Here is a 26,790-nt window from a genome sequence, read left to right on the forward strand (position 1 = left end):
TCTTGCCGGCGGCAGGATGGAGCGGCTGGGCGCTCCCACCGCCAGCCGGGACCTGCTGCGCCACGTCCTGGTGGCCCTCTTCGCTATGGGCTCCTGGGTCTCCGTCAACTCGCTCTGGGTGGGAGCTGCCCGTCGTGGTGAAGTTTCTCCCCGAAGGTGAGGGGCCGCGGCGGGTGCCGGGCAGCGGCGGCTCGGAGCCGGGCCGCGGCGGTAGGGGCTGCGAGCGTGCCGTCCCGGCCCTGCTGACACAAAGGCAGGAAGGAAAGACCCTTCCTGCACCGGGAGCTTTGGTGGGAGAGGCCGCGGTGGGAAAGGATGCAAAGCCACGGGGGTTCGGTGGTGTCGGAGCCAGGTGCCGTCCCGCCAGCGGGAACCTGGGGCCATCTGCACGGGGGACCTGGGGCCATCTGCATGGGGGGGACCTGGGGCCATCTGCACGGGGGACCTGGAGCCATCTGCATGGGGGGACCTGGAGCCATCTGCATGGGGGGACCTGGGGTCAGCATGGGGTACCTGGGGTCAGCATGGGGGACCTGAGGCCATCTGCATGGGGGGACCTGGGGCTATCTGCGTGGGGGACCTGGGGCCATCTGCATGGGAGACCTGGGGTCAGCATGGGGGACCTGGGGCCATCTGCACGGGGGGACCTGGGGCCAGCACGGCTCGGCAGGGAGGAGAGGGGCCGGGATGCCGCAGAAGTTTGGGGAGAGGGGCCGGCACGTTCCCCAAGGTCACATGCCGTTGGGGACCTGGGGGGCCTGCGAGTGGCAGCCTCTCTCTCCCTCTGCCTCCGCCAGGCTGGAGCCTGCCCGCCTACCTCTCCGTCCTCATCCGCGCTGGGCAACGTGGGCCCCGTGGCGGTCACCCTGGTGCACCGGCTGGCGCCGGGGTGCCTGGACGAGCGGACGGCTCATCTACGGCATCCAAGCGGTGGGCTAGGTGGCGGCCGCCTTCTTCCTGGCGCTCTTCTGGGACCACATGGGTGGTGGTGGGCGGGGCAGGACCGCAGCGTGGCCTACCTGGTGCTGGCCTTCGTCCTGGCCACCGTCTGCTGCACCTCCAACGTCACCTTCCTGCCCTTCATGTACCGCTTCCCGCAGGCCTTCGTCCGCACCTTCTTCGTCGGGCAGGGCCTGAGCGCCCCTGCTGCCTCTGCGTGCTGGCGCTGGCCGCAGGGCGTGGGGCAGGTGGAGTGCCGCAACGGCACGCAGCCCCCGCTACTGGAGGAGCGCTTCCCCGCCACCGTCTACTTCTGGCTCCTGCTGGCCTCGCTGGCCGCCGCCGCGCTGGCCTTCCTGGGCCTGGTGGCGTGGGGGCGGCGGCGCGGCCGGCCCCGAGCAGCCGGGCGCCTCCAAGGAGAGCGTGGGCACGGAGGAGGCCTTCCCGCTGCAGGACAGCCGCCCGGCGGCGGTGGGCAACGCCGCGCCGGAGGCTCCGGCACCCCGTCCCGCCGCGCCGCCAGCGCCGCACCGCCTACCTGCTGGCGCTGCTGGCCGCCTCCAACGCGCTCTACCAACGGCGTGCTGCCCTCGGTGCAGAGCTACTCGTGCCTGCCCTACGGCGCCCTGGCCTTCCACCTCGCCGTGGTGCTTCAGCAACGTCGCCAACCCCGTGGCCTGCTTCGCCGCCATGTTCCTGCTCTGCAGGTGGGTCCCTCCGCCTGTGCTCCGCCCGCCGCCGGCTCGGCCCCGCTCCCAAAGTCTGACCGGCTTTCTTCCTCCCCCCCCAGGTCGGCCGTGGGGCTGGGCGTCATCTCGGCGCTGGGAGCGGCGTTCGGGGCCTACCTGATGGTGCTGGCCGCCTTCAGCCCCTGCCCGCCCCTGGTGGGAAGCACCCTGGGGACGGTGCTGGTGGTGAGTCAGGGTCCTCGGGGGCTGGGGCAGGAGGGGAGAGCGGCAGGATGGGGCTGGGCTCTGGTAGCCCCTTCCCGTCGCTCCGTTGGGTTTCCCACGGCCGGTGGCTGCATGGAGGAGGTGAGGTCAGTCCCGGGGTGCCGTCCCATGTGGGTGCGGGGTGTCACCACCCCCGGTGGCTGCATGGAGGAGGTGGGGTCGGGTCCCGGGGTGCCGTCCCATGTGGGTGCGAGGTGTCACCACCACCACCTGCTTGCATCCCCTTCCCCATTGGGGTGCCCTCCGGCGTTGCCCGAGCCCCTGGACCCCCCCTCCCCCGGGGGGCAGGATGGGGCTCACGGGGCGCCTCTCCCGCAGGTGCTGGCCTGGATCCTCTTCGTGGGGCTCTTCTCCTACCTGAAGGCGGCGGTGGGCAGCCTGCTGCACGAGGCCGGCCGCGGCGCCCTGCTCTGGTGCGGGGCCGCCATCCAGGCGGGCTCCCTGCTCGGCGCCCTCGCCATGTTCCCCGTCGTCAGCGTCTACCGCCTCTTCCGCAGCGGGCAGGACTGCGTGGACGGCTGCGCCGCCTGAGCGGGCCCGGGGGGGGTGGGGAGGGGGGGCCGCTGCGTGTCCCCCACCCCCCCGGCGTGGGCCCAGCCGGGCTCCCGCGGGTGGGCTGCACTCATATACCTCATTTTTGGAGCCCCTGCAGAGCTGGCGCTCAGCCCCATCGGTTCCCAACCCGGGCTCCAGCCGTGGGCGCCCGGCCCCGGAGCGGTGCGGCGCATCCCGGCCGGCATCGGGCTCTCAGGGCGGGGGGAGCTGGGTGGAGGCAGGAGCCCCCCAGGGAGGAGGGGGTCTGCAAGCGCCGTCCCGGGCGCCTTGCTGCGTCGACCCCCCCCCCCCCGGGGCAGCTGGGGGGGGCCCTTGCGGAGCGGGAATAAAGTTTTGTACCGCTGACGTGCGGCTGGCGAGCGCTCCCTTCGCCGCGGGGGCTCGCGGGGCGGCACGGGGGGGGGGCAGCGGTGGGTGGGTGCCTGGGGCTGCGTGTCCCCAGCCCCGGGGTCCCGGCGGGGGGGGGCAGATCCTGCTGGTGGGTCCTCCGGCGCCTCTCCCGGCCCTGTCAACCCTGCACCAGGGCCCCACTTCTGATCCCCCCCCCCCCCCCAGACCAGCTGACCCTGCACTGGGACCCTTCGGTTCCCCCGACCCCGCACTGGGACCCTCCTTCTGAGCCCCCCCCCTCTCCTGGCCCTGCACTAGGACCCCCCCCCCCGGCCCTGCCACACCCGAACCCTGCACCGGGATTCCCCCCCCCAGCCCTGTCGACCCCGCCCAGGGACCCCCCCCAGACTCCGCCGACCCCGGCCCCGCACCGGACCCCCCCCCCCCTCCCCCGGCCCTGCGACTCCGCACCGGGACCCCCCCCGACCCCGCCCCGACCCTGCACCGGGACCCCCCACCCCGGTCCTGCCCCGCCCCCTGCCCCGCCCCCTCAGGTCCCGCCCCCTCCACGTGCCACGCCCCCCCACGTGGCCGCTGCCCTCTCCCGCCGCGCCGCGCGCCATCCCACGTGGCCGCTGCCCTCTCCCGCCGCGCCGCGCGCCACCGCCCCTCGCCCCGCCCCCCCCGCCCGCAGGGGGGCGTGTCCGTATGCCGCCACGCCCCCTCTGACCATTCGCGCGAAAGGCCGGCGGCGGCCAACCGGCGCGCGCGGCGGGGCGCGAGGGCCGGGCGCTCCGCCTCTCCCGTCCGCCCCGCCCAATCGGCGCCGGGCTGGCGGCGGCGGGAGGGGAGCGGCCCGCCCCCTCCCCGAAGGGGCGGCCAATGGGCGCGGCTGCCGCGCGCGGCGGGGCGGGGCGGGGCGGTGGGGCGGGCCAATGGGGCGCGCGCGGAGGGGAGGGGAGGGGAGGGGAGGGGAGGGGCGGAGTGGGCCCGGGCCGGGCCGGGCCGGACGGCGGCAGGTGACAGCGGACATGGGGCTGCGGCGGACGGTGAGGAGGACTGCGGCCCCGGCCCGCGCCCGGGGGCCCCCCCGCCCCCCCCGAAACCCCCCCGCGAGAGGCCCCGGGACCCTCCCGCCCCCGCCCCGCCCCCCCAGCGGCTGCCCCGGGATCCCCCCCCGGGACCCTCCCCGGGACCCCCCCCACGGAGCCCCCCGCGAGAGCCCCCCGGGACCCCCCCCCGGAGCGCTCCCGCGCCCCCGACACCCCCGGGACACCCCCGGGGACACCGCTCGGGACTCCCCGGAGACTTCTCTGGGCCTCCCCCGGAGAGAGTCCCCCGGGACCGACCCCCCCCCGGGATCCTTCCCGGGACCGTACCGGGAGAGCCCCCCCCCGGGACCCCGCGGCACCCCCGGGACACCCCTCGGGACTCCCCCGGGACTTCTCTGGACCCCCCCCCCCCGGAGTTCCCCGGGAGTCCCCCGGTACCTCCCCCGGGACCGCACGGGAGAGCCCCTCGGGACCTCCCCCCCCCCCATCACCCGCCTCACACCCCAGGGGCTCCCCTGGGACCCCCCCCCGTACCCCCCTGGGGACACCCCCCCCCCCGGGACCGCACCGGGACCCCTCCCCCGGGACACCCCCGGACCGCTCCCGCACCCCCGGGACACCCCTCGGGACTCCCCCGAGACTTCTCTGGGGACCCTCCCATATCCCCCTTGGGGACACCGCCCCCGGGACCCCCCCCCTCCAGGACCCCCCCGAGCCCCCCGGCTTACCCTCATGGGTCCCCCGGGATACCCCCCGTAACCTCCCTGGGATATCCCCCCCGGGACCCCTGGGATGCCCCTCGGGATACCCCCGTAACCCCCCGGGATATCCCCCATGGGACCCCTGGGATACCCCTCGGGATACCCCACTAACCCCCCCCCCCCGGGATATCCTCCCCGGGACCCCCAGGATGCCCCTCGGGATTCCCCCATAACCTCCCCGAGATATCCCCCCCCCGGGACCCCTGGGATGCCCCTTGGGATTCCCCCATAACCCCCCCTAGGATATCCCCATGGGACCCCCGGGGTGCCCCTCGGGATACACCCATAAATCCCCCTGAGATATCCCCCTCCGGGACCCCCAGGATGCCCCCCCGGGATGCCCCTCGGGATACCCCCATGGACCCTTGCGCCCCCATGGGGAACCCCTCGGGATCCCCCCTGCACCCCTTGAGGGATTCCCCCAGGACCCCTCTTTGGGGACACCCCCCCGGCACCCCCTGGGATATCCCTGGGCACCCCTTTGGGGACCCCCTGGGACCCCCCTTTGGGGGCACCCCCAGGCACCCCTGGGGTATCCCCGGGCACCCCTTTGGGGCCCCCCCACCCCCCCCCTGGTGATGCCCCCTTTGGGGATACCCCTAGGGAGTCCCGCTGCCCCCAGCCCCCCGGCCCCCAGGGCTCCGCCCCCCCCAAAGGAGCCCTCTGGGGCCCCGTGTGCTCCCCGGGGGCCCCCCACACGCCCCGTCCCAAGGGGCCCCACGCCGCCCCCCCCAGGCCCCCCCCCCCCCCGGCCGAAGCCCCCTGGCCGCCCCCGTTCGCTCCCCCCCTCGCGGGACCCCCGGGGACGCCGCCAAGGCCGGCCGAGGCCACCGAGGCCGCGGGACGCCGTGGGGGGCCGCGGCCTTGGGCACCCGCACAAATGGGCCGGGGGCCCGGCGCCCTCCTCCCCCCCCCCCACCAAGGACGGGGCGGGGGACGGGGAGGTGGCTGCAGCACCCCCCCCCCCCCCGCTGTCCCCAAAACCGGCGTCCCCACGGCGGGCTCCGTGCAGCGGCCGGGGGCTGCCAGCTGGTGCGACACACGTGGGCCCCCCCCCCCCCCCCCCCGGTGCGGGAGCCGGGGCTCGGTGACGCCTGGGGACGTGTCCCCCCCCCTCGGCTGGCCCCCGGCTCTGCTGCAGGGCAGCACCCGGGGCCCAGGAGTCCGGGCGGCGGAGGGCAGCCCCGGCTGTGGCTGGGCCCGGCTGCAGGGTCCCTCTGTGTGCGGGGCGGCGCTTGCGGGGTGCTGTGCATGCGGCGTGCGCGGTGCTGTGCATGCAGCCTGGGGGGGGGGAGCCCGCATGGGGCAGCGCATGTGGGGGCGCATGTGCATGCAGCACGGCGTGTGCGGGGTGCTGAGCATGCAGCCTGCACGGGGCAGCGTGTGCGGGGCACACGTGCATGCAGCCTGCACGGGGCGGTGCATGCGTGGGGCAGCATATGCAGGGCAGCGTGTGCATGCAACCTGCACGGGGCGGCACATGCATGGGGTGTCGTATGCAGGGCACGTGTGCAGGGCAGCGTGTGCATGCAGCCTGCACGGGGCAGCACATGCATGGGGTGTCATATGCAGGGCACGTGTGCAGGGCAGCGTGTGCATGCAGCCTGCACGGAGCGGCGCATGCATGGGGGTGGTGTGTGCGGGGCAGCATGTGCAGGGCAGCGTGTGCATGCAGCCTGCGCGGGGCAGCACATGCATGGGGTGTCATATGCAGGGCACGTGTGCAGGGCAGCGTGTGCATGCAGCCTGCACGGAGCGGCGCATGCATGGGGTGGCGTGTGCGGGGCAGCATGTGCAGGGCAGCGTGTGCATGCAGCCTGCACGGAGCGGCGCATGCATGGGGTGGCGTGTGCGGGGCAGCATGTGCAGGGCAGCGTGTGCATGCAGCCTGCGCGGGGCGGCGCATGCATGGGGTGGCGTGTGCGGGGCAGCATGTGCAGGGCAGCGTGTGCATGCAGCCTGCGCGGGGCGGCGCATGCATGGGGTGGCGTGTGCGGGGCAGCGCGTCCCGCTCAGGCTCTCGCCCTCCCCAGGTCCAGCTCTGCCGCTTTCACTCCCTGGTGCTGCAGCGGAGCCGGAGCCCCCGGCTGCCCCCGGCACGGCCCTGCCGGCAGCACACCGGCCCCCCCGGCCCCCCGGTGAGTCCCGGCGACCCCCCCCCCGCCCCGGCCAGCGAGCCCCCAGCCCGGGGCCGCCGGCCGGCGCTGACCCCTCTCCCCGCTGCAGGCCGCGGCGGGCGCTGCTGCGGCCGGTGCTGCTGGGCCTGGGGCTGGCGCTGCCCCTGGCCGGCGCCTGGTACGCCCGGGCCGAGCGGCACGAGCGCAGGAGGCTCTGGCTGGTGGTGGACGGCGTGGGACGTTTCAGCAGGTGGGGGGGCTGGCGGGGGGGGGGGCAGGCGGGGGGGGACAGCCCGGACGCCGGGGTCCCCGGCCCGCCTGAGCCGCCCCGCGCTCGCAGGTCGCTGGCCGTGGGCGTGCACATCTCCGTGGACTACTGGTGGACGGCCAACGTGGTGCTGCGGGGCATGGACGAGGTAGGCGGCCCCCACCCCGGCCCCGGGAGCCCCCCCCCCCCTCGGCGCGTGGGGCAGCGGGCGCTCATGGCCACATCCCTGTCCCCCCCCCCCCCCGCCGTGTGCCTGTGCCAGAACAGCCCAGCGTTCAAGGCGGGGATGTCGTGCTGCCACCAGCGCGCCGCCGACCGCCTGGTGCGCGGCGCCATCCGCAACGGGGGCCTCTACATCAAGCTGGGCCAGGGGCTTTGCTCCTTCAACCACCTGCTGCCCCCCGAGTACATCGCCACCCTCCGCGTGCTGGAGGACCGGGCCCTGCAGCGCGGCTACCGGGAGGTGAGCGCCGGGGCGCCCCGGCTGCGGGGGACGCCACCGGGGACCGCGGGGACGTCTCTGCTGTGGGCGTGGGGCCACCGCGGCCCTGGGCATAGGGACACCTCCACCCCGGGCATGGGGACAGCACCGTACCAGGCATGGGGACACCACCACCCTGGGCACAGGGACGCTGCCACCCTGGGTATGGGGACTCCGCCACCCCAGGTTTGGGGACAACACTATGTCCCCCAGGCACAGGAACACCACCACCCCGGGTGTGGGGACACTGCCACCTTGGGTATGGGGGCAGTTTGGCCCTGGGCACAGGGACACCATCACCTTGGGCATGGGGACACCACCATCCTGGGCACAGGGACTCTACCACCCCAGGTTTGGGGACACCACCACCTTGGGTATGGGAGCAGTTTGGCCCTGGGCACAGGGACACCATCACCTTGGGCATGGGGACACCACCATCCTGGGTATGGGGACACCGTGGCCCCAGGCACAGGGACACCACCACCCTGGGTATGAGGACACTGCCACCCTGGGCATGGGGACTCCACCATGCCAGGTATGGTGACACTGCCACTTTTGGCGTGGGGACACCACCATCCTGGGTATGGGGACACCAGAGTCATGGGCACAGAAGCACCATGACCCTGGTTATGGGGACACCACCACCCCAGGTATGGTGACACTGCCACTCTTGGCATGGGGACACCACCATCCTGGGTATGGGGACACCATGGCCCCAGGTTTGGGGATACCACCATCCTGGGTATGGGGACACCAGAGTCATGGGCACAGAAACACCATGACCCTGGTTATGGGGACACCACCACTGCGTGTATGGGGACACCGCGGCCCCCAACCCACAGGTGGGGACGGGGCTGGGTCGCCCCCTGCCTCCCTTCGTTGGGGGGGTGGGTGGGCTGCTTCGCCGTGGGGCCACCCCGGCCGCCCTCCTGCCCCATCCCCATGGCCGCAGGTGGATGAGCTCTTCCTGGAGGACTTCCAGACCACGGCGGCGGGGCTCTTCCAGGAGTTCGACTACGAGCCGGTGGCCGCGGCCAGCCTGGCCCAGGTGCACAGGGCCACCCTGCAGGACGGCACGCCGGTGGCCGTGAAGGTGAGCGCCGCCGGCTGAGCGGGGACCCCCGCGCGCCCTGGGGGGGGGGACAGGGGATGGGGGACGGGGGGGGGTCACAGCGGCCGACGCGCTCTGCCCCGCAGGTGCAGTACATCGACCTGCGGGACCGCTTCGACGGCGACATCCGCACCCTGGAGATCCTGCTGCGCATCATCGAGTTCATGCACCCCAGCTTCGGCTTCAGCTGGGTGCTCGAGGTACCCCTTGGCGAGGGGGGGGGAGCGGGGCGGTAGAGACCCCCGCGTGGGGCCCCCCCCCCGGCCGGCCCCCGAGCGCTGGGACCCCCCCTCCGTCCCTGTGCCCCCAGGACCTGAAGGGCACGCTGGCCCAGGAGCTGGACTTCGAGAACGAGGGCCGCAACGCCGAGCGCTGCGCCCGCGACCTCCGCGACTTCAGCTACGTCGTGGTGCCCCGCGTGCACTGGGACAAGTGCAGCAAGGTGGGGCCGGGGGGCAGCGGGGGCCGCGGGGAATTGGGGGGACGGGGGACAGGGAGCTCGGACATGGTGGAGACCGGGGAGAGCAGGGACCACGAAAGGGATGGTGGGCGTGATGGGGACTGGAGAGAGCAGGGGCTGGGAGCAGGGTGGCAGGGACCACAGCGCGGCAGGGACCAGGGTGGCAGGGACGATGGGCACAGTGGACACTAGGGTGGCAGGGACCACAGGGACAGCAGGGACCATGGGGACCAGGGTGGCAAGGACCAGGGTGGCAGGGACGTTGGGCACATGGGGACCAAGGTGTCAGGGACCACAGGGACAGCAGGGGACCAGGGTGGCAGGGACAATGGGCACAGCAGGGACCAGAGCAGTGGGGACCACAGGGACAACAGGGAGCAGGGTGGCAGGGACGATGGGCACAGAGGGGACTACAGGGACAGCAGGGAGCAGGGTGGCAGGGACGATGGGCACAGCGGGGACCAGAGCAGTGGGGACCACAGGGACAGCAGGGACCAGGGTGGCAGGGACGATGGGCACAGTGGGGACCACAGGGCAGCAGGGAGCAGGGTGGCAGGGACAATGGGCATGGCGGGGACCGCAGGGCAGCAGGAAGCAGGGTGGCAGGGATGATGGGCACGGCGGGGACCACAGGGACAACAGGGAGCAGGGTGGCAGGGATGATGGGCACGGCGGGGACCGCAGGGCAGCGGGGAGCAGGGTGGCAGGGACGATGGGCACGGCGGGGACCACAGGGACAACAGGGAGCAGGGTGGCAGGGACGATGGGCACAGCAGGGACCACAGGGACAACAGGGAGCAGGGTGGCAGGGACGATGGGCACGGCGGGGACCGCAGGGCAGCGGGGAGCAGGACACAGCCAGGCGCCCTGCCCGGAGGTGCCGGGGTCGGGCTCGCAGGGCAGCTCCGGCGCCGGGGTCCGTCCCCGGGCAGGGCAGGGGGCTCCGGGGGCAGGGACTGGCCGGGGCCGAGCCCCCCCGCGCTGGGGGCCGGGCCTGACCCCCACGTGCCCCCAGCGGGTGCTGACGGCCGATTACTGCGAGGGCTGCAAGATCACCAACGTGGAGGGCATCCGGAGCCAGGGCCTGGGCGTGCAGGACGTGAGTGATGGGGGACGGGGACGGGGACCCTGCCGTCCCCTCCGGGCGCCAGCGCGGGACGGGGTCCCCGCTCCGCGGCTGAGCCGCCCTCTCCCGCAGGCTGCCGACAAGCTGATCCGGGTGTTCGCCGAGCAGATCTTCTACACGGGCTTCATCCACGCGGACCCGCACCCCGGGAACGGTAAGGGGCTGGCAGGGGGGACACCAGGGGATGGGGGGGGACAGACAACCCCCAGGGCCACCGCTGACCCGCTCCGCGTTGCAGTGCTGGTGCGGAGGGGCCCCGACGGCAAAGCCCAGCTCGTCCTCCTCGACCACGGCCTCTACGAGTTCCTCAGCGAAAGGTGAGGTGAGGTGAGGCGAGGTGGGGGGACGGGGCCGTGGGGGCCACCGCGGGGCCACCCCGGCACCGCTGACGGGTGCCCGCGGCCCAGGGACCGGACAGCACTGTGCCAGCTCTGGAGAGCCATCATCCTGCGCGACGACGCGGCCATGAAGACGCGCTCGGCGGAGCTGGGCGTCAAGGGTGAGCCGGGCCCTCCGGTCCCTGTCCTTACCCGCTGCCGTCCCCAAGAGGGTCCCCACCCTCAGCCCTTGCCCTCCCCGGGCTGCCACGCACCCGTGGTCCTTCCTGGGCCACCTCCAGCTGCATCCTCATCCCTTGCGCTCCACGGCTCCAGCCCTTGCCGCTGTCCCCAGCCGCGTCCCCGCGACGGCCCCATCCCCGCTCCCGTGGGGCGCCGCGGCCCCCTCCTCAACCCCCCGCTGCGCTCCCCAGACTACTTCCTCTTCTGCGAGATCCTCATGCAGCGGCCCATCCACATGGGGCAGCTGGCGCTGGCCAACGTGCTCACGCGGGAGGAGACGGCCTACATGCAGGACATGGCCAAGCACCACTTCGAGCGCATCATGCGGGTGCTGCGCGACCTGCCCCGGCCCATGCTGCTCGTCTTCCGCAACATCAACACCGTGCGCAGCATCAACGTGGCCCTGGGGGCCCCCGTCGACCGCTACTTCCTCATGGCCAAGAGGTGAGGAGGGGGCGGCTCGGCTGGGCGCCGCGGGTCCCCCCCCGCCACCGCCATGCCCACTGCCTCACGCCCTCTCCCCCGCAGCGCCGTGAGGAGCTTCAGCCGGCTCAGCGGGCAGAAGTCCTCCGGCATCCGTGGCAGCAGCGTCTTCCGCTGGCTCAGGGTAGCGTGGGAGAGCCTCAAATTTGAGGTTGCCCTCAGGTAAGGGCAGAGGGGGGACGAGGGCGGCGGCGAAAGGGCCAGCAGCGCCACTGGCTGCCCCACCGCCTCCGCCCTCTGCCCCCAGGCTGGAGACCATCTCCATGAAGCTGACGGCCTCCGTCCTCCGCGTCCTCGCCTCCTGGGGCCTGCTGGCCCAGAGCGAGCAGATCTACGAGTACCTCCAGGCCTAGCGCCCCGCGGCCCTCACTGCTGCAGCCGAACGGGGCCCCGGGCTCGCCCCGGCGCCCCAGCACTGACTCTCCCCCCAATAAACCCCCGGTGCCCACGGGCACCACACGCCCACGCTGCCTACGGTGTTCCCGTGCTGCTGCCCCGAGGAGACGTGCTCCGGCCCCAGCGCGGCGGGAACACAGACCACGGCGGCTGGGGCAGTTTTGCCGTTTCTTTACAAACTTCCAGTCCGTCGGGAGCCGTGCGGCAACGCGGCCGCGAGTACAAAAGAGTTCGGGGCAGGGGAGGGGAGCGGCAGCGCCCTCAGAAATGGGCCGTGACGCGGTCGATCTCCAGCAGGTCCTCGAGGATCTGCCAAAAGGGGAAGAGGCGTCAGGTGGGAGCGCGGCGCCCCGGGAGGCGCCAGGAGGACGCGTGGGGGCTGCCGGGGAAGCGGAGTGGCTCCGGGGGCTGGAGCAGGCACAGGCAGGGACGGGGGGCAGGTCGTGAAGGCTGGGCTGGACAGGCCGAGCCCTGCTGCGCCCCCCCCACAGCAGGCAGGCAGCCAGCCCCAAATATGTGGGGCACAGGGTGGGGCAGGGAGCCCTGGCACATGCACGTGGGGAAGAGCATGTAGGGGCAGGGAGCTCTGCTCACGTGCATATATGCAAGGCACAGCGTGTAGGGGCACGGAGCCCCGGTATGTGTACGTGGGGCACGGCATGTAGGGCAGGGCAGCCTGGCACCTGCGTACATGGGGCACAGCGCGTGGGGCAGGGAGCCCTGGCACCCGCGTACGTGGGGCGCAGCGCGTGGGGCAGGAAGCCCTGGCGCCTGCGTACATGGGGCACAGCATGTGGGGCAGGCAGCCTCGCTCCCTGAGGCCCTGGGGGGGGGGGGGCACAGGGGGCCGGCCCCGTGTCCCAGCCCCACATCCTGGCCCCACGTCCCCACTCACGATGTCGGGGGTGGTGCCGATCTTCTTGGCCAGCTCGCTGCGCTCCATCGTGCTCAGGTAGAGGTAGCGGTTCAGCAGCTCCCCGTCGAGGATGTTGCGGACGGCGTTCTGCAGGATCCGCCGGTCCATGTGCAGCATCCTGCGCGGGGGAGACGAGCCGCCGGTCGCTGCGGGGCTCCGCGGGACCCCGAGGGGCTGGTAGCCCGGGGATGGGGACGGGGACGGTCACGGGGGGCCGGGCCCCGCCGCGGGTACCTGAAGGCGCGGGGATTGAGGCCGGCGTGGTGGGGCAGCATGGTGGTGAGGGCGTTCTGCAGCATCAGCAGCCGCCGGTACGTCTTCTCCTGCATCGGGAGCAGCAGCCCGATGCCGCCGTCCAGCGTGGCTGGGGGGGGGAGAGGCGGCTCAGGCGGGGGCGCAGGGCCGGCACGGCAGCCGGGGGTCCCCGGGGAAGGGGCTGATGCCAGCACCCTTCGTTCCCTTCGGGGGCAAGGTTGGGGGCGCAGGGCAGCGCCGAGGCAGCGCAGCCCCCCCTCACCGAACCAGGTGATGTGCTTGTTCTCCCACACGATGGATTTCTTGGTGGGGCCGTCCGTGGCGCCACGGCACGGCGTCCGCCAGAAGGTGTTGACGTGAGCGCCCACGTGGAAGTCGGCCCTGCGCAGGAGCCGCATCCCGCCGAAGCTCTCCTTGGCTGAGGGAAAGCTGCTCCGTCAGAGGCTGGTCGGCGCCTCCGACCGGCTCCCCGGGCTGGCGGGGGACGCGCCTGCGCCCCTCGCCCCCAGCTCAGCCCGGGGCCGAGGCAGCGCTGCACCTTACCTTCAGGCAGGTACATGTACACCAGGAGGTTGCGGTCCCGGTCCGACACTGCGGGAACACGGAGGTTAGGGCTGCCGAGGCCCAGGGGGCAGCGGCGAAAGGGCTCCGGGACGCGGGGGCCTGGGACGTACCTAGGAAGCCCAGCTGGTTGCAGTCCACCATGAAGTCCACGCTGTAGACCTCCAAGGGCTTCGCGTCCTGGAGCGAGACACAGGCTCACACGGAGCCAGGCTGAGCCCCGCTCCCTTCCCGCGCGGCTGCATCCCGTGGACCCGCGCAGGGCCCTGGTCCCCAGGGATGGCAGGGAGCTGTCCCCCCCGCGCACAGCCCTGCTCCCTGCCCCAGCCCTACCCGGCTGACGAGCGACAGCGTCTTGCTCTCCTCCTGGTAGCGCAGCAGCGAGATGCTCTTCATGACGTCGGCGGCCAGGATGAAGTTCTTGACGCTGATCATCTGGTGGATGTAGAGCTGGGTGTCGATGAAGGCCATGCCCGTCAGGTCGTTGTCCTTCAGGCTCCACAGGAAGATCTGCAGCAGGGAAGGGACAGGCAGTGCGTCACCCCTCCAGGGCAGGCGGCCCGCGCGTGGTGGGCCTGTGGCGGGATTCGAGCAGCGTTGCGCTGCCGAGGCCGAAACCCCACTCCCGCTAACAGACCTAGCAGCATCACACCCTGGAGAGGGTCCCCCGAGCGGGAAAAGCCCATCTCCTGCTCTGCCCCCCAACGCCAGGGCCTCCCAGGCCGTGACTGCTGCAGCAGAGACCCTGGGAATAGCTGGGACATCCTCCACGGCAAACCCCCCTGAGCCAGCCCTGCCAAGGTCCTCAGCCTGTGGCCCCAGGGACCATGGTGCCCCACAGGGCTCCCCGTGCCAGAGAGGTGGCCGGTCCTTGGCTCCTCTGGTGCCTCACCTTCTGTCCGATGGCCGAGACAAGGTACCCGTTGCAGTGGCAGAGGGCGGTCACGGGGCCCTTCTGCTCCTTCTCGTACAGCACCTTGAACTTGTTCTTGGTGAGCGGCTGCCCCGGCTCCGGCACCACCTCAATGATGTCCATGATGAGGATCTGGAAGCAGAACCGGCCCAGGGGGGCCGTGAGCACGAGCGGCCCCACAGCATCCCCCGGGGCCACGCAGCCCCGTCGCCCCGCTGGCGGCCGCGGTGCAGGCGGAGGGCTGAGCCCCCAACTCACCCGGCCACGGCAGGTCACCTCCTCACCCTGCATGAGGCAGGTCCCGATGGCGATGTAGCCCTTCAGCCCCGACACCGTCTCCTCGCTCTTCAGGGACACCGTCTTCATGCAGGTGACGTGCTCCCATTCCTCCAGGTCGATCCTGCGCGGCCAGAGGGGCAAGGCTGGCTCAGGCACAGGGAAGCCCCACGCCAGGCGTGGACTGGGGGCAAGACCCAGCCCCAGGCCTTGGGGAGAGCCCAGCCCAGCCCTGCGGCCCTCGCTCCTCCCCGTGCCAGGCTGGGCTCAGCCTGTGGAGCGCTCCCAGCCTGGGTCCCCAAGCCCTGGCTGCATCCCAGCCGTCCGCACGGCACCCACCTGGTGTTGGGGATGGTCTCCCAGCTCACCGGTGAGATCAGCTGGATGGAGAAGGCTTCCTGCTGCGGGTGGATGTAGCGCTCGTCTGGAGAGAGACGACACGGCTCCGCTCAGCCGGCCCCGCTGCGCCCTGCCGGCAGCGGCCCTGGGACCCGGTGCCGTACCCTGCACGGGGCAGCTCCCAGACGGAGCCCACCCGGCGGGGATCGCCCCGCTCTCGCGCCCCACCGGGACACCGGGGAGAGGCCGCGCGCTTACCCCGCTCGATGCTCTCGAACTCCTTCTCCTCCCCCGTCATGCGGGGGATGCGCGTGCACGAGTTGATGACGCTGGTGGCCACAGCGTAGACCTGCCCGAGACACCGGAGTCAGCACGGAGGAACCGGGGGGCCGGATCGCGAGGGCAGGGCGGCCCTGGGAGCCGCCGGGCAGGCCAGGTCCCTCTGGCAGCAGCGCTGCGTCCCCGCGGGCACCCCGGTACCTTGGACTCCACGTGATAGGCCACGTAGTGGGTGGTGCAGCGCAGCGGGATCTTCCGCACGGGCCACGGAGCGTCGTAGGAGAGGTAGGCGGGCAGGACGCTGATGCGCAGCTCCCCCTGCGAGCCGAGGCCGGGTGAGCGCAGCCGTCCCCGCGGGGCAGAGCCCTTCCCGGGTGTCCCGCTGCCCCATGCGCTCCTTTCCCGGAGCTGCTCGCAGGGACCGGCGTGCCGGGGCGCTGCCCACGTCGGTGCCCCCAGACCCACCTGCCGGTTGAAGTAGAGAAACCCCTTGGGGCAGTTGATGTTGTGGAAGGGAGCGAAGGACTCCACCGTCCCGTCGATCGTCATGGGGTGCAGGCGCAGGGCCCCCCGGGACGTCACCAGCAGCCAGTGCGGGGACGGCCCGCAGATGAACACCTGGACGGGAGAGACGGCACCCTCAGCAAGGGGGCACCCAGCTCCTCCAGGCCGGTGCCAGGGACTCACCCGTTCCCTCTCGGCTCACAGGCCTCTGCCGGGACACCGGGTCTGCCACGGAGCGAGCGCCACCAGGCAGAGCCGCCTCCCTGGGGCTGGGGCACCTCAAGCCCGGGCTGGTCTGGGGGATGAGGAGGGAGCTGGGCAGTGGGGAGAGACCCCCCCCGCCCTCTGGGGGCCCAGCCTGCCCCCCCCCACGGCCGCGCGCTCACCCCCGAGTAGCCGTAGATGTCCTCGAAGTAGCGGAAGCGGGCGACCCGGCCCCGGGCGCCCCCCGTCTCCTCGCCCCCCGTGCTCTCCGTCTTCTTCTTGGACTGCTTCAGCTTCTTCTCCCGGAAGTTGATGTTGTGGGGCACCTGTGAGGGCAGATGGGGGGCTGAGCCCAGCGGCGGACGGGGTGCTGCCCCGCTTCACCGACAGCTCGGCACCAGGTTTTCCGGCGAGCGCGGTGCCAACCCGGGGCTACGCCGCCGCGGGGGCGCGCGCGGGCAGAGCCCGAACGTCTCTCACCTTCTTAAACCGGACTTTGAGGTTGCTCTGGCCCAGCTGCGAGTCGTGGCCGAACGCCTCGTAGATGAGCAGCTCCTGATCCACGTGAACCTGCGGGAGCGAGCAGGGCTGAGCCGCGTGCTCCCAGCCCGCCCGTGGCCCCCCCCCGCCCTCCACGAGCCCCCGGCCCCTCTCACCAGCAGGTAGGGCCGGGTCTGGCGGTTGCCCAGGGCCACCAGCAGCACCTCCTTCACCAGCGGCAGCTCTCCCTGCCGCGTCACCTCCTCCTTCTTGGCGTCGCCCTGGGCGGCCGGCTGCCCGAAGGAGCTGTCGACCAGCACCCGCTGCCCCATGGGGAAGTTCTTCACCAGGAAGACCAGGCGCCAGTCCGGCAGCTGGTAGATCTGCAGGGCAGAGCCGGGGGAAGCCGCGTCTCCCTCCCGCCCAGTAGGCACGACGGGCCAGCGGGCAACGCGAGGAAGGCAGGGCGGAGGTGTCTTGAGAGCAACCGGGCCAAAACCTCCAGCGCAATGGGTGATACAACAGCGGGGACGTGGCAACCCGGCCCTTCTCGGGCCGTCCGGGCCCTCCTGGGGCTCCCCGAGCGCTTCGGCATGCGGAGCAGAGCAGCGCAGCACGGTCTGGGCAGGCCCTAGGGCTCGGGAGAAACAAGCCTGCTGCTAGGGCTGTAATGACCTAAATTAGATATTACCACTCAAAAGAGAACTGGGAGTTGCTGCACCAGCAAAGGGCAAGAAACCCAACCGGGTCCTGGAGTTATTGCAAAAAGAACGGAGGAGAAGGCAGGAAACGCCGCCAGCGCTCGTGGTGCTGCCGCAGCTCGGCCGCTACGCGTGGATCTGCCCTCCCCGCCTCAAAAGGGACACGGGAGAGCAGGAAAAGACACGGAGAAGGGCGACACTGACGCTTTGGGGATGGGATGCTCCTCTGCACCAGCACTAACGCAGCTGCCGGGGTTCACAGGGGGAAAGCGTCATCCGGCCACGTCCCCGCTGCAGACCAGTCCGCACTGGGGGGGACCCGCAGGGCCCCCCTGCCCTCCCAGCCCCACGTCTCCCCTGCGAGCCCCGCCGGGCTCCTCTCACCTCCATAGCACCGTTCTCCCGCACCAGCACGCACCAGTGCGTGGGCTCCACTTTGTACTGGTGGGGGTCTCTGTCCGCCGAGGGGAGGCTGCTGCGGCGCGGCTCCTCCTTGGCGGGGCTGAAGAGCGCCCCCGAGTCCCCGTACAGCATCTCCTCTTCGTCGTCCACCGTGTCGCTGCGCCGGCCCGGAGAGAAAGGGAGCCGAGGCGTTACGAGGGCCCACGAGGGCGCAGAGGGCTCCTGCCCCGCACCCCGGCAGGGGACGGGGTTACGCCTCGGGCAGGGGACGGGGTTGCGCCTCGGGCAGGCTTGGCCGCGCTCGTTGGGCACCTGCCCTCCTTCCCGCTGCTTCCCAGCCCCCAGGACAGGGACAGGGCTGCTGCCGGGGCTCAGAGGGGCGACGCCAGTGTGGGGCTGGCCGCCAGGAGCCAAGGGCGGGCGTCAGGCAAGGCTGCGGGGAGAGGCCTGCGCGCGCCTCCCCGCCGGGCACGGCCCCACGCGTCTGGCCCCGCCACCCACCCACCCACCTGATGTCCTGGATGACGGTCTCTGCCTCCGAGTGGCTCCGGAGGGAGAGCTCGTCCCGGGTGCTGGCCGCCCGGCTCTCCGTGGTGAACATCCCGCTGACGTCGCGGTACACGCACAGCGCGATCACCTTCGATTGCTGGGAAGGAGAGAGCCGGGGTAGCGCGCAGCAGGGCGGGCAGGCGCCCGCGCCGCCGAGCAGCACCGGGACCCCCCCACCCGAGACGGGCCCGCGGCGGGACACGGCTCGTCACACTCACGTGGTGCAGCTGCGGCTTCTGCAGGGTGAGCCGGTGCGTCCTGCCCCCGTACGTGTCGCTCTTCAGCACGAACATGGTCACCTGGCCCTCGGCGCTCATGATCACCACGTAGGGGTCCGCCACGGCGCAGTGCACGATCGGCGAGCCCAGGTCCACGGGGATGAAGTGCAGCTGGTTCACTGAGACAGGCCCAGGGAGAGCGACGGTCGGGGGCCGAACGGGGCTTGCCGGGCTCGGAGCGCGGAGGCACCCAGCACCAGGGAGGTCTCCGCGCCCCGCCGGCACCCACCTCCTTCCAGCAGCCGGATGCCCAGGGGCGACACCTGGACGATGTACCGGTTCTCTCCGATGTTGCCCGCGAACACCGTGGGTCCCTGCGTGGCGAAGCCGCTCGTGTCCAGCTCCATGATCTCCTGACCGGTCTGCAGGATCTGAGGAGGGGGCGAAGCCGGGCAGAACGTCGGACCTTGCTCGGGGCTGGAGCCGAGGCAGGGCCCAGCCCGGCCCCACCACCACCACCAGGCAGTGGTGCCGTCTCCAGCGCCAGCACAGCATCTCCAGCGGCCCGGCGCCTGCTGGGTTCCTCCACTTCCCCCGGCAAGCAGGAGGAGAGCAGCAGGGCTCCCCGAAGAGCGATGCCAGCCGGTGCTGCGCTCCTGAGCCTGCCCGGCCCCTGCCCTCCGCCCCGGCCGGCACAGGGCCTCACCATGGTGGAGTCCTCCCGGCTGAGGATCAGGAAGCCGTGCCTCTTGCTGTCGTCCTCGGGCTCGGGCGGCGCCGGCTCCTTTTCCGCGTTTTCCCCCGAGGCGTTTTCCTCTGGCTGGAAAGAGTCAGACAAGCCCCCGTGAGTGTCACCGCGCCAGGGCCAGGCGCAAGGAGCAGGGGTCTCCTCCTGACACGGCAGGGCAGGCAGGGAACCCTGCCCTGTTCCCACCGCGCTGCTCCTGGCACCCCGTGGGGCTCCGCAGGCGGAAGGGGGACGCGGTACGGGGAGGCTGCCGAGGGAGAAGCTGGCCACCGACCTCCTCCTTCTTCTGGGGCGAGATCACCGTCCACATGTCGTAACAGCCCGGGAGCTCGAAGGTCGTCACCACTTGGGGCCGGATGCTTTTCTGCAGGCGAGGAAGAGGTTAGTTAGGGCAGGCAGCCGAAGGCCAGCCGGAGCTGGGGGGCCAGCCTGCCCCCTCGGGACAGCCTGGGCCCCCACGGCAATGCTGCAACGCCCCGTGGCCTGCCCAGGGACTGCCTGCAGCCGCTCTCGAGCTCGGCCAGGCTCCCCTGAGCTCACAGCCCCAGGCCCAACCCCAGGGCTGGCCCCTGCTCTCAGAGGAGACGGAGGAGCTCCCCCAGAGATGCTGGGCGGCCCGTGTCTCCTGCAGACCTGACTCTTCCTCCTGCGGGGTCAGGAACCCGGGCAGGACCCAGCCAAGCTGCTTCACGCTCGCCCAGGGAGGAAGGGGGCTGCTGGGGCAGGAGCTGCGGACTCCCTGCGCGGACGCGCGCCCAGCCTGGGGCTGTGTCTAGGTGCGTACAGGCGGCATCAATCGCTCTGAGGCAGCCCTGGTTAGCCTAGGCCATGCTCTAGCACCGGTACCTGACCTGCGACGGACGCTCCTCACCGAGGCAGGCCTTTGCACGGTGCACGGGGAGAGCGCGGGGCACGTGCCGCGCGGGAAAGGCCTTTGCACGGTGCACGGGGACAGCACGGGGGACACGTTGCATGGGGCAGCTCTTCACCCAGCACGCAGAAAAGCCCCGGACAGGTCTCTGCACATGCTGTCCGGGCCACGGTCCCCTCTGCCCCCGCAGCGCCAGCACCGACTCACCTGCAGGACGGAGAGGGCTCCGTTCTTCCCGTACCCGGAGCAAAGCACGATCTCCAGGTCCGGCTCCGGGCTGTTCTGAAACTGGGATGAGGACAAGCAGCGGCTGTCACAGCCCGTCTCTGCCCGGAGAGACACCCAGGTGCCCCCGACGCTGCGCTGGGCAGCGCAGAGCCCTGCTCCCTGCCTGCATCGGGCTCCCCATGCCCAGGGCGCAGGCAGAGACAGCCAGGGCTCAGGAGCCACCCCGTCCCAGGGGACACCGGCGAGGAGAGGGAAGAGCAGGGCCGGCCGGGCCAGGAAGGCAGCTGCCAGCTCAGGGCGAGCACCCCCAGCCCACGGCAGCACCCCTGCTGCGCGAGAGCTGCCCTCTCCCGCCGGGAGCCGGAGCCCCGCGCTCGGCAGCGCCCCGCGCAGCCCCGGCAGCGTTCGGGCCGGGCCCCCGGTGCGCTGCGCCGTACGCACCTCCTCCGAGAGGAACGCGGGCTCCCCCATGGCGGCGTTGGCACAAGGGCCAATGTTCAGGATGCTGTCGCACACCTGCAAGAGAGGGGCCGGGGACGCTCCGTGGGGGCCGAGCTGCCGGCTGCGGGGCGCGATGGGCAGCCAGCGGCGCTGCAGAGAGGGGAGGAGGGTGCAGGGGAGGCGAGCGCAGGGAAGGGAAGCCCGGGCACAGGTCAAGCACGGGGTTTTGGGCTGAGCTCCCGCACAGGCAAGGTCACGAGCCAGGTGCTCCTGCGGCTGGGACGGGGGGACGGGGCTCCCTCCCCGTGGGCCGAGCGTGGGGACGCGGAGCAGACCCACGGGAGCGGCGTGGCCGGAGGCAGGGCCGGCGCGGGCAGACGTACCTCGAAGGAGTAGGTGGCGAGCTGGGTGCCCGACTGCGCCTCGCTGCCGTACACCTCGATCTCGTCCACCTCGTCTTGCGGCGCCGACTTTCCTCCTAGGAGGCGTCACGGGGAGCCCGCGTGAGAGCGGGGGCAGGACGCCGCAGCGTCCCCAGAGCCCTCTGGAGCCAACCGGGCCAGGCTGAGGCTTCCCGTGTCACCCCCCTCCCAGTGCCAGGATCCAGCAGCTGGGACATGGCCTCGAACCCCCCCACACCTCCTGCAAACGCCTCATTCCTACTGCCACGGCCCCCCCGGGGAGCGTTTAACGCCCTGTGCGGGGGCCTCCCCGTGCCAGCGCGCCCGGCTTGGCAATGCCACCTACCAGCCCAGTTCCCCGACGACTCCGACCGCTTCTTCTTCATCGGGGGCTCCTCCTGCGAGGAGGAGGCAGCCAGGAGTCAAGGGTTCCCCCCCGAACTGCCCCACCGAGCCCCAGGCCCTGGAGCCGTTGCCCTCGCAGCGATCCCTGTGCCTGGGTCACGCCGGCTCACAGCGGCTCAGGGGACAGCAGCAGCCAGGCCGGGGGCTGAACGGCCCCGGGTGCCGCAGCGGGGAGCGGCGGGCGCAGAGCCTCCCTCCCGCGCAGGGCCGCCCCTCAGAAAGGGCTCGCCGCGGCCCTACCTGCTTGTCGGACGTGTCCTTGACGATGTTCATCGGCGTCTCCTGCAGCTTCTCCGTGTATTTGAGGAGCAGGGAGTTCCCCAGGCGGGAGCCGAGGAACAGGTATCCTGGCTCCATCGTGACCATCTGCAAAGAGCAGAAGAGTTCTTGCAGCAGAAGCAACTTCCCACCCTCGGCACCAGCACAACCTCCAGCTTCGAGGGACCGAACACCCCCAGCGCTAGCAGCAGACCCACCGCTGCCGTGCAGGGAAGGGAACCCAGCCTCCACGGAAACCCCCCCCCGATGGCCACGGGCTCCCCGCCAGCAGCCCGTCCTGCTCGCACACCCCTGCAAACACGCGCCGGGGGACGCCGCCGCGTCAGCAGAGTCGCAGGGGAACCACGGCCGTCTGGCGCGAGGAGCGGCGAGGCTGCGAGCGGGGACCCCGGCCGCACCGGCCTGCCCGTCCCGGCTGCCCGTCCCGGCTGCGCCCGAGCGCCCGCGGCTTACGCAGGTGGTGAGAACGCTGGCGGCCGCCTTGTCGAAGTGGAAAGAGCGGACGCTCCTCATGCCGTCCGTTATCAGGGTCAGGACGTAGCTAAGGAGAGAAGGGACGGGAATGAAGGCGGAAGCCTCTCCCAAGGCTGCCCGACTCCCGCGGTGGCTGCCTCGGGCGAGGTGGCCAAGACGGACCATGCCATCGCCCGCGACGAGCTGGGGTCAGAGCTGGCAGCACGCTCGGGGTTGGGACAGGTGCTCCCTGCCCCACGCCCAGGCGTCTCGGGGCCCCCCAGCCTCCCCACGGCACAGCAAGGGGCAGCACTGCAGGCCAAGCGCGGCAGGGATGGAGGAGGCCATGGAAAGCCGGGTCAGCCCCTTCCCCGGCTGCGACAGCTTCGTCTTGGAGCTGCCCGCAAAGCTCCAGGATCGCGGGCCTGAAATCCAGCCCTTCTGCCCCCTCGCATTCCACCCCGGCATTCGCTGCCTGTCAGCACCTGCTGTACGGCAGGGCCGCGACCGTTCCCTGCACGTCACCAGCCCCCAGGAGAAGGGACAGGGACAGGGCGACGCAAGCCTCTCCCAGGAAAGCCGTGCAGGACGTCCAGGTCATAGCTGCCCTGGGCAGCAGCTCCCAGAGCAGGGCAGGTGCCGCTGGCATTGTCCTCCGAGCCCAGCTCCGCAGGCCGTGCCTCCCTCCGGCACACCAGCACGGAGGGGCTGGAGGGACACGAGAGCCAAGCCGGGCCTTCCCTGGGCTCTCCGGGGCCGGAGCAGGACTTACATCTCCCCTCCTTTCAGCGAGATCACCATCTTGTCGTAGGAGATGAAGGTGGCCTGAGCGCAGTCCAGCGTCACCTTCACTCCGTCCTGAACTCCTGCAGAGAGAGCGGCGAGCTGAGCGCGGCCCGGGCACGCACGGGGCTGCGCCAGCGGCACAGGATCCGGGGTGTCCCCCCCATCCTGCGACCGCCACCGCCGCACGCGTCTTCCCCGCTGCCAGAGGTCCTGTGGGCCGTGGGCTGAGCCTCGGCCGCTGCCTCGGGCCCTCGAGGGATCCCCCCGTACGCTGCTCGCCAAACCGAGGGCAGCCCGGCCCCTCGGCCCGGCAGAGACGCTGCACCGCGCCGCCGCCGCCGTGAGGAGCCCATCCGCGGGCGCAGCGCCGATGGGGCACACTCAGCCCACGGACGGGCCCCCGCCACCCGCCGTCCCCGCGGGCAAACAACGCCGCCTCCGCCCGCCTCCTCCCTCTGGCAGCCAGCCGGCAGCGGCCGAGCCCCAGGCACCGGGGCAAGGCAGGCTCCGTGCCCACGGCCCCGGCGCGGCAGCAGCCCGGACGAGGAAGGTTAGAGCCGCTCCTCCCGCCCCGCGCAGGCGTCCTCGGCGGGCCGGCGAGCGAGGAGGACGAGGTTCTTGGCTTACGCAGGGAAAGACGGTGGTGCCGTTGGTGAGGCTGTTGAGAGACACCCCGTACGGCGGGAACGCTCTGGTTCAGGTACAGCAGCGAGTTAACGGCGAAGATCACCACGCCGCCTGGCGAGAGAGAGGTCGGCAGGACCGTAACGGCGCGGGGCGCCGCGTTAGCCCGAGAGCCGCGGCACGAACCCTTCGGAGGCAGCTCCCGCGGGCGCGGGCCGGGCCCCGCGGAGCCTCCTCTCACCGATGGGCTTGGGGACGGCCAGCGCCTGCGTGCAGTCGAAGGGCAGGTTGCTGAGAGACCAGATGACGGGGTGCACCTTCTGCATGATGTTCAGGGAGATGGCCACGATGCTGCAGGTGTCCTGGCGCACGGCCACCCGCCTGCGCGCAGGGGAGAGAGACGCACGCCCTGCCGCAGCGCTCCCCAAAACCCGCTCTCGCCCCTCGCCCGCCTCCCCAACTGCCCCCGGGCAGGGGCCTTACCCGGGCCAGGTCTGGTTGGGCTCGAAGAGGATGAGGAGGGTGGGCTCGTAGTAGCCGTAGAGGAACTGCATGTCGATGATGTGAGCAGCTTCTCGTCCAGCTCCCGCACGTCGATGATGTAGCTGGGCAGGAAACTCGACTTCTGCCTGCGCAGAGCGAGGGAAAGGGCTCAGCGGAGAGACCTGGGCTCCAGCGGGGGCGGCGGTGCCACAACGGTTGGGGACAGGTCACAGGGTGACTTGGGGGAGGCACAGAGGCACCAGGGCCAGTCCCGGGAGCCGGGCGGCCGCGGGACGGGGCCGTAAGCACTTACCCCTCTCCCATGACGCCCTCGTGCTCATCCGTGAGCGTGTCCCGCCGGAAAGGCAGCACCACCAGCCGTGTGCCGTAGATGAGCATGACGGCGCAGCGCCCGTCCGGGTCCACGCGCACCTTGGGGATGTGCACGTTCTGCACGAAGCCGTCCTGGAGGCACAGGCAAGGGCTGAGCCGCCGGCGCCGGAGCCCCCCGGAGCGCCGGGACTCCTCCCGAGCAGACCCATGGGGCAGCCGACCACCGCGCCGCACCGCTTCCCCCCGGGGAGGAAGGACGTGCTGCCAGCTCCCTCCTGGCCAGAGGAGCCCGCGGCGTCCCGGGATGCTGCTGCAGGTGGGGAAAGGGAGCGGGTGCTTCCTGTCTCCCCGTGGTGCCGCCGCGGCGTTGCAGGAGGCGAGCACCTACCCTCAGCTCCGGCTCTTCAAAGTAGTGGAGCGAGAGCGTTTTCAGGTCGTGGGTGCCGGGGTCGTACTCCACCACGGAGAGCTGCGAGGGGAGGCCGGTTACACGAGAGGACTTCCCGGCACCGCTTCCGCCCCCGGCCCAGCCCGCTGGCAGCTCCAGGCCCTGCCTTTCCCCCATGGGCACCTTGGCATCCTTGAAGCTGAGCAGCAGCGCGTCCCTCTTGGCTCCCGCCAGCTGCACGCTGGCCATGGACATGACGTTGCCGAAGAAGGCGAAGGAGGCGACCAGCTCCAGCTTCTCCTTGTGGCCTTTGCCTTCTGCGGGGGGGGGGAGAGGGGGGCCCAGACCGCGGCGCGTGGGCAAGCGCGAGGCCGCGCCGTGCCCGGCGCCTCCCCTCATCGTCCCCCCCCCCGATGAGCGCGACCCCCTCCCCCAGCCCAGCGACCGCCACGGAGCGGGAGCCGCCGCAGAGCTCCCTCGCCGTCGCCGTTCCCCTCCCTCCCTCTCCACGCTGGGCCCTGGGGATGCAGCGAGCCCGGGAGCTGCTGACGGCCGCGAGCTCTCAGAACAGCCCCGAGGACCGGGGCGCCCTAGGGAGCCCTCCCCGAGCCCTGGGGGGCACCTTCCCCCAGGGGTTCAAGGCCGGCACACGAATCCAGGCGCACAGAGACCCCGCAGCCCCGCGCTCCACCTACCCGTGTTCCTGTCTCCTTTAGTCACGGTCTGGAAAGGAATGGAAAAGAGCGTCAGCCCCCCGGCACCGCGGGCTGTGGGACCAGGCCCACGTCCGGCACCGGCAGTGAGGCAGGAGGGGAACCGGCGCCGGAGGAGGGGACACCCTGGGCCGGAGCGGCAGGCGAAGGCAATGCCGGGGCGGGCTGTGAGCCCCCCATGGATCTGACCTCGCTCGCTCCGTCTCACGTAAATTGGTTCAAGAACAACCCAGGCGCCTACGAAGCGCATCAGGAGAGCGACTGCCTTCGCCGGCCCGCGTGTGCGAGCGGGTTTGGGGGGACAGCGTACCTCGAGTCGTGGTTGAGGCGGTACACGTAGAGCTGGAGGTCCCGGCCACCACGAGGTTGCGCTCGGCGTTGGAGAAGAAGTTGCAGTACATGGAGAACTCGAGGCCCGTGGGCGGGTGGGCCTGCTTGTACACGGCGTACATGGCGGCGAGGCGCCCTGCGCCGCCCGCGGGGCCGTCAGCACCGGCCGGCGCAGCGGGGAGCCCCCACGCGCGGTGCCCCCCACGCGCCCCGCTGGCGCTAAAGGCAAAGGGGCCTGCCCCACGGCGGGACACGGCCCTGTGGGTGGGGGGGGATGTGCAGGGCAGGGGCCTGCCCACGGTGGGACACGGCCCTGGGGGGGGGATGTGCAGGGCAGGGGCCTGCCCACGGCGGGACACGCCCTGGGGGGGGGGATGTGCAGGGCAGGGGCCTGCCCCACGGTGGGACACGGCCCTGTGGGTGGGGGGGATGTGCAGGGCAGGGGCCTGCCCCACAGTGGGACACGGCCCCGTGGGGGGGGGGTGTGCGGGGCAGGGGCCTGCCCCACGGTGGGACACGGCCCTGTGGGGGGGGGGGGAAATGTGTGGGGCAGGGGCCTGCCCCACGGCGGGACACGGCCCCGTGGGGGGGGGGTGTGTGCAGGGCAGGGCCTGCCCCACGGTGGGACATGGCCCTGGGGGGGGGGGGGATGGTAGGGCAGGGGCCTGCCCCACGGCGGGACACGGGTCGTGCGTGGGGGGGGGAAGGGGATGTGTGGGGCAGGGCCTTGCCCCATGGCGGGACAGGACCGTATCTGTGGGGAGGCGCAGCGCCCCCCCATGTCTCCCACAGCGCTCCCGCGCCCCCCACGGACCCCACATCTCCCCCCAGCTCCCCCCACGGGCCCCACGTCGCCCCACCGAGCCGCCCCCACTCACAGCCGCGCTCCGCACGCGGCCCCGGAAGCGCCGCCGGGGCCCGCGGCCACCACCGAGAGACCGGATGTGCGGGCTAGAGGACGGCGGCGAGGAAGCTCTGGCCGCCACCATAGAGACGGCGGTCCTCCCCGCGGCCTCCCGGACCTGGCCCCGCCCCCGCGCGCTTCGGCCCCGCCCCCGCGCGTCCTCGCCCCGCCCCCTGCGCTCGGCCCCGCAGCTACGCGTCCCGGCCCTGCGGCG

General features: G+C 72.4%; 3 protein-coding genes across 5 annotated transcripts; 2 read left to right on the plus strand and 1 right to left on the minus strand.

Moving 5' to 3' along the window:
* SLC52A2 (solute carrier family 52 member 2) lies at positions 1–2,446 on the plus strand. Its single transcript, XM_067290070.1, is given in 10 exon segments — positions 1–121; positions 123–156; positions 798–835; positions 837–1,309; positions 1,311–1,454; positions 1,456–1,510; positions 1,512–1,592; positions 1,594–1,646; positions 1,730–1,853; positions 2,211–2,446. Coding segments are annotated over 10 exon segments (1,320 nt in total). The 5' UTR covers positions 1–16; the 3' UTR covers positions 2,424–2,446.
* A 4,182-nt stretch (positions 2,447–6,628) lies between these two features.
* Positions 6,629–11,661, plus strand: ADCK5 (aarF domain containing kinase 5). Of its 3 annotated transcripts, XM_067290069.1 has the most exons (14): positions 6,629–6,728; positions 6,817–6,957; positions 7,048–7,123; positions 7,238–7,438; positions 8,409–8,549; positions 8,654–8,767; positions 8,878–9,009; positions 10,043–10,126; positions 10,226–10,307; positions 10,392–10,470; positions 10,561–10,652; positions 10,905–11,157; positions 11,242–11,358; positions 11,444–11,661. In XM_067290069.1, exons 3-14 carry the CDS (start codon positions 7,115–7,117, stop codon positions 11,547–11,549), a joined length of 1,410 nt encoding a protein of 469 aa, XP_067146170.1. In that variant the 5' UTR covers positions 6,629–6,728; positions 6,817–6,957; positions 7,048–7,114; the 3' UTR covers positions 11,550–11,661. The 3 variants fall into 3 exon arrangements, with proteins under 3 accessions (XP_067146170.1, XP_067146168.1, XP_067146169.1); XM_067290067.1 differs by lacking the exons at positions 6,629–6,728; positions 6,817–6,957 and having other exon boundaries at positions 7,050–7,123; positions 7,243–7,438; XM_067290068.1 differs by lacking the exons at positions 6,629–6,728; positions 6,817–6,957 and having other exon boundaries at positions 7,068–7,123; positions 7,280–7,438.
* Positions 11,662–11,743: 82 nt separating this feature from the next.
* Positions 11,744–26,588, minus strand: CPSF1 (cleavage and polyadenylation specific factor 1). The gene is given in 41 exon segments (XM_067290081.1): positions 11,744–11,901; positions 12,488–12,626; positions 12,743–12,872; positions 13,026–13,181; positions 13,307–13,354; positions 13,438–13,504; positions 13,658–13,834; positions 14,217–14,369; positions 14,496–14,637; positions 14,853–14,937; positions 15,111–15,201; positions 15,333–15,449; positions 15,597–15,749; positions 16,022–16,165; positions 16,320–16,409; positions 16,496–16,702; positions 17,405–17,579; positions 17,932–18,068; positions 18,190–18,368; positions 18,479–18,620; positions 18,896–19,009; positions 19,212–19,301; positions 20,016–20,096; positions 20,478–20,552; positions 20,861–20,955; positions 21,225–21,276; positions 21,524–21,649; positions 22,016–22,103; positions 22,788–22,881; positions 23,425–23,485; positions 23,487–23,539; positions 23,667–23,806; positions 23,909–23,990; positions 23,993–24,054; positions 24,222–24,373; positions 24,630–24,710; positions 24,813–24,946; positions 25,325–25,352; positions 25,646–25,689; positions 25,692–25,808; positions 26,551–26,588. Coding segments are annotated over 40 exon segments (4,335 nt in total). The 5' UTR covers positions 25,795–25,808; positions 26,551–26,588; the 3' UTR covers positions 11,744–11,853.
* Between the last annotated feature and the right edge of the window lie 202 nt (positions 26,589–26,790).

Source organism: Apteryx mantelli, chromosome 2 (genome assembly GCF_036417845.1).
Source record: "Apteryx mantelli isolate bAptMan1 chromosome 2, bAptMan1.hap1, whole genome shotgun sequence".
NCBI lineage: Eukaryota > Metazoa > Chordata > Aves > Apterygiformes > Apterygidae > Apteryx > Apteryx mantelli.

What these genes read in the sequence shown, in the direction of transcription:
- ADCK5 (XM_067290069.1), top strand. An exon ending in GCACGCCGGTGGCCGTGAAG is followed by an intron (nt 8,550 to 8,653) that starts GTGAGCGCCGCC and finishes TCTGCCCCGCAG; the next exon opens with GTGCAGTACATCGACCTGCG. An exon ending in TACGAGTTCCTCAGCGAAAG is followed by an intron (nt 10,471 to 10,560) that starts GTGAGGTGAGGT and finishes CCCGCGGCCCAG; the next exon opens with GGACCGGACAGCACTGTGCC.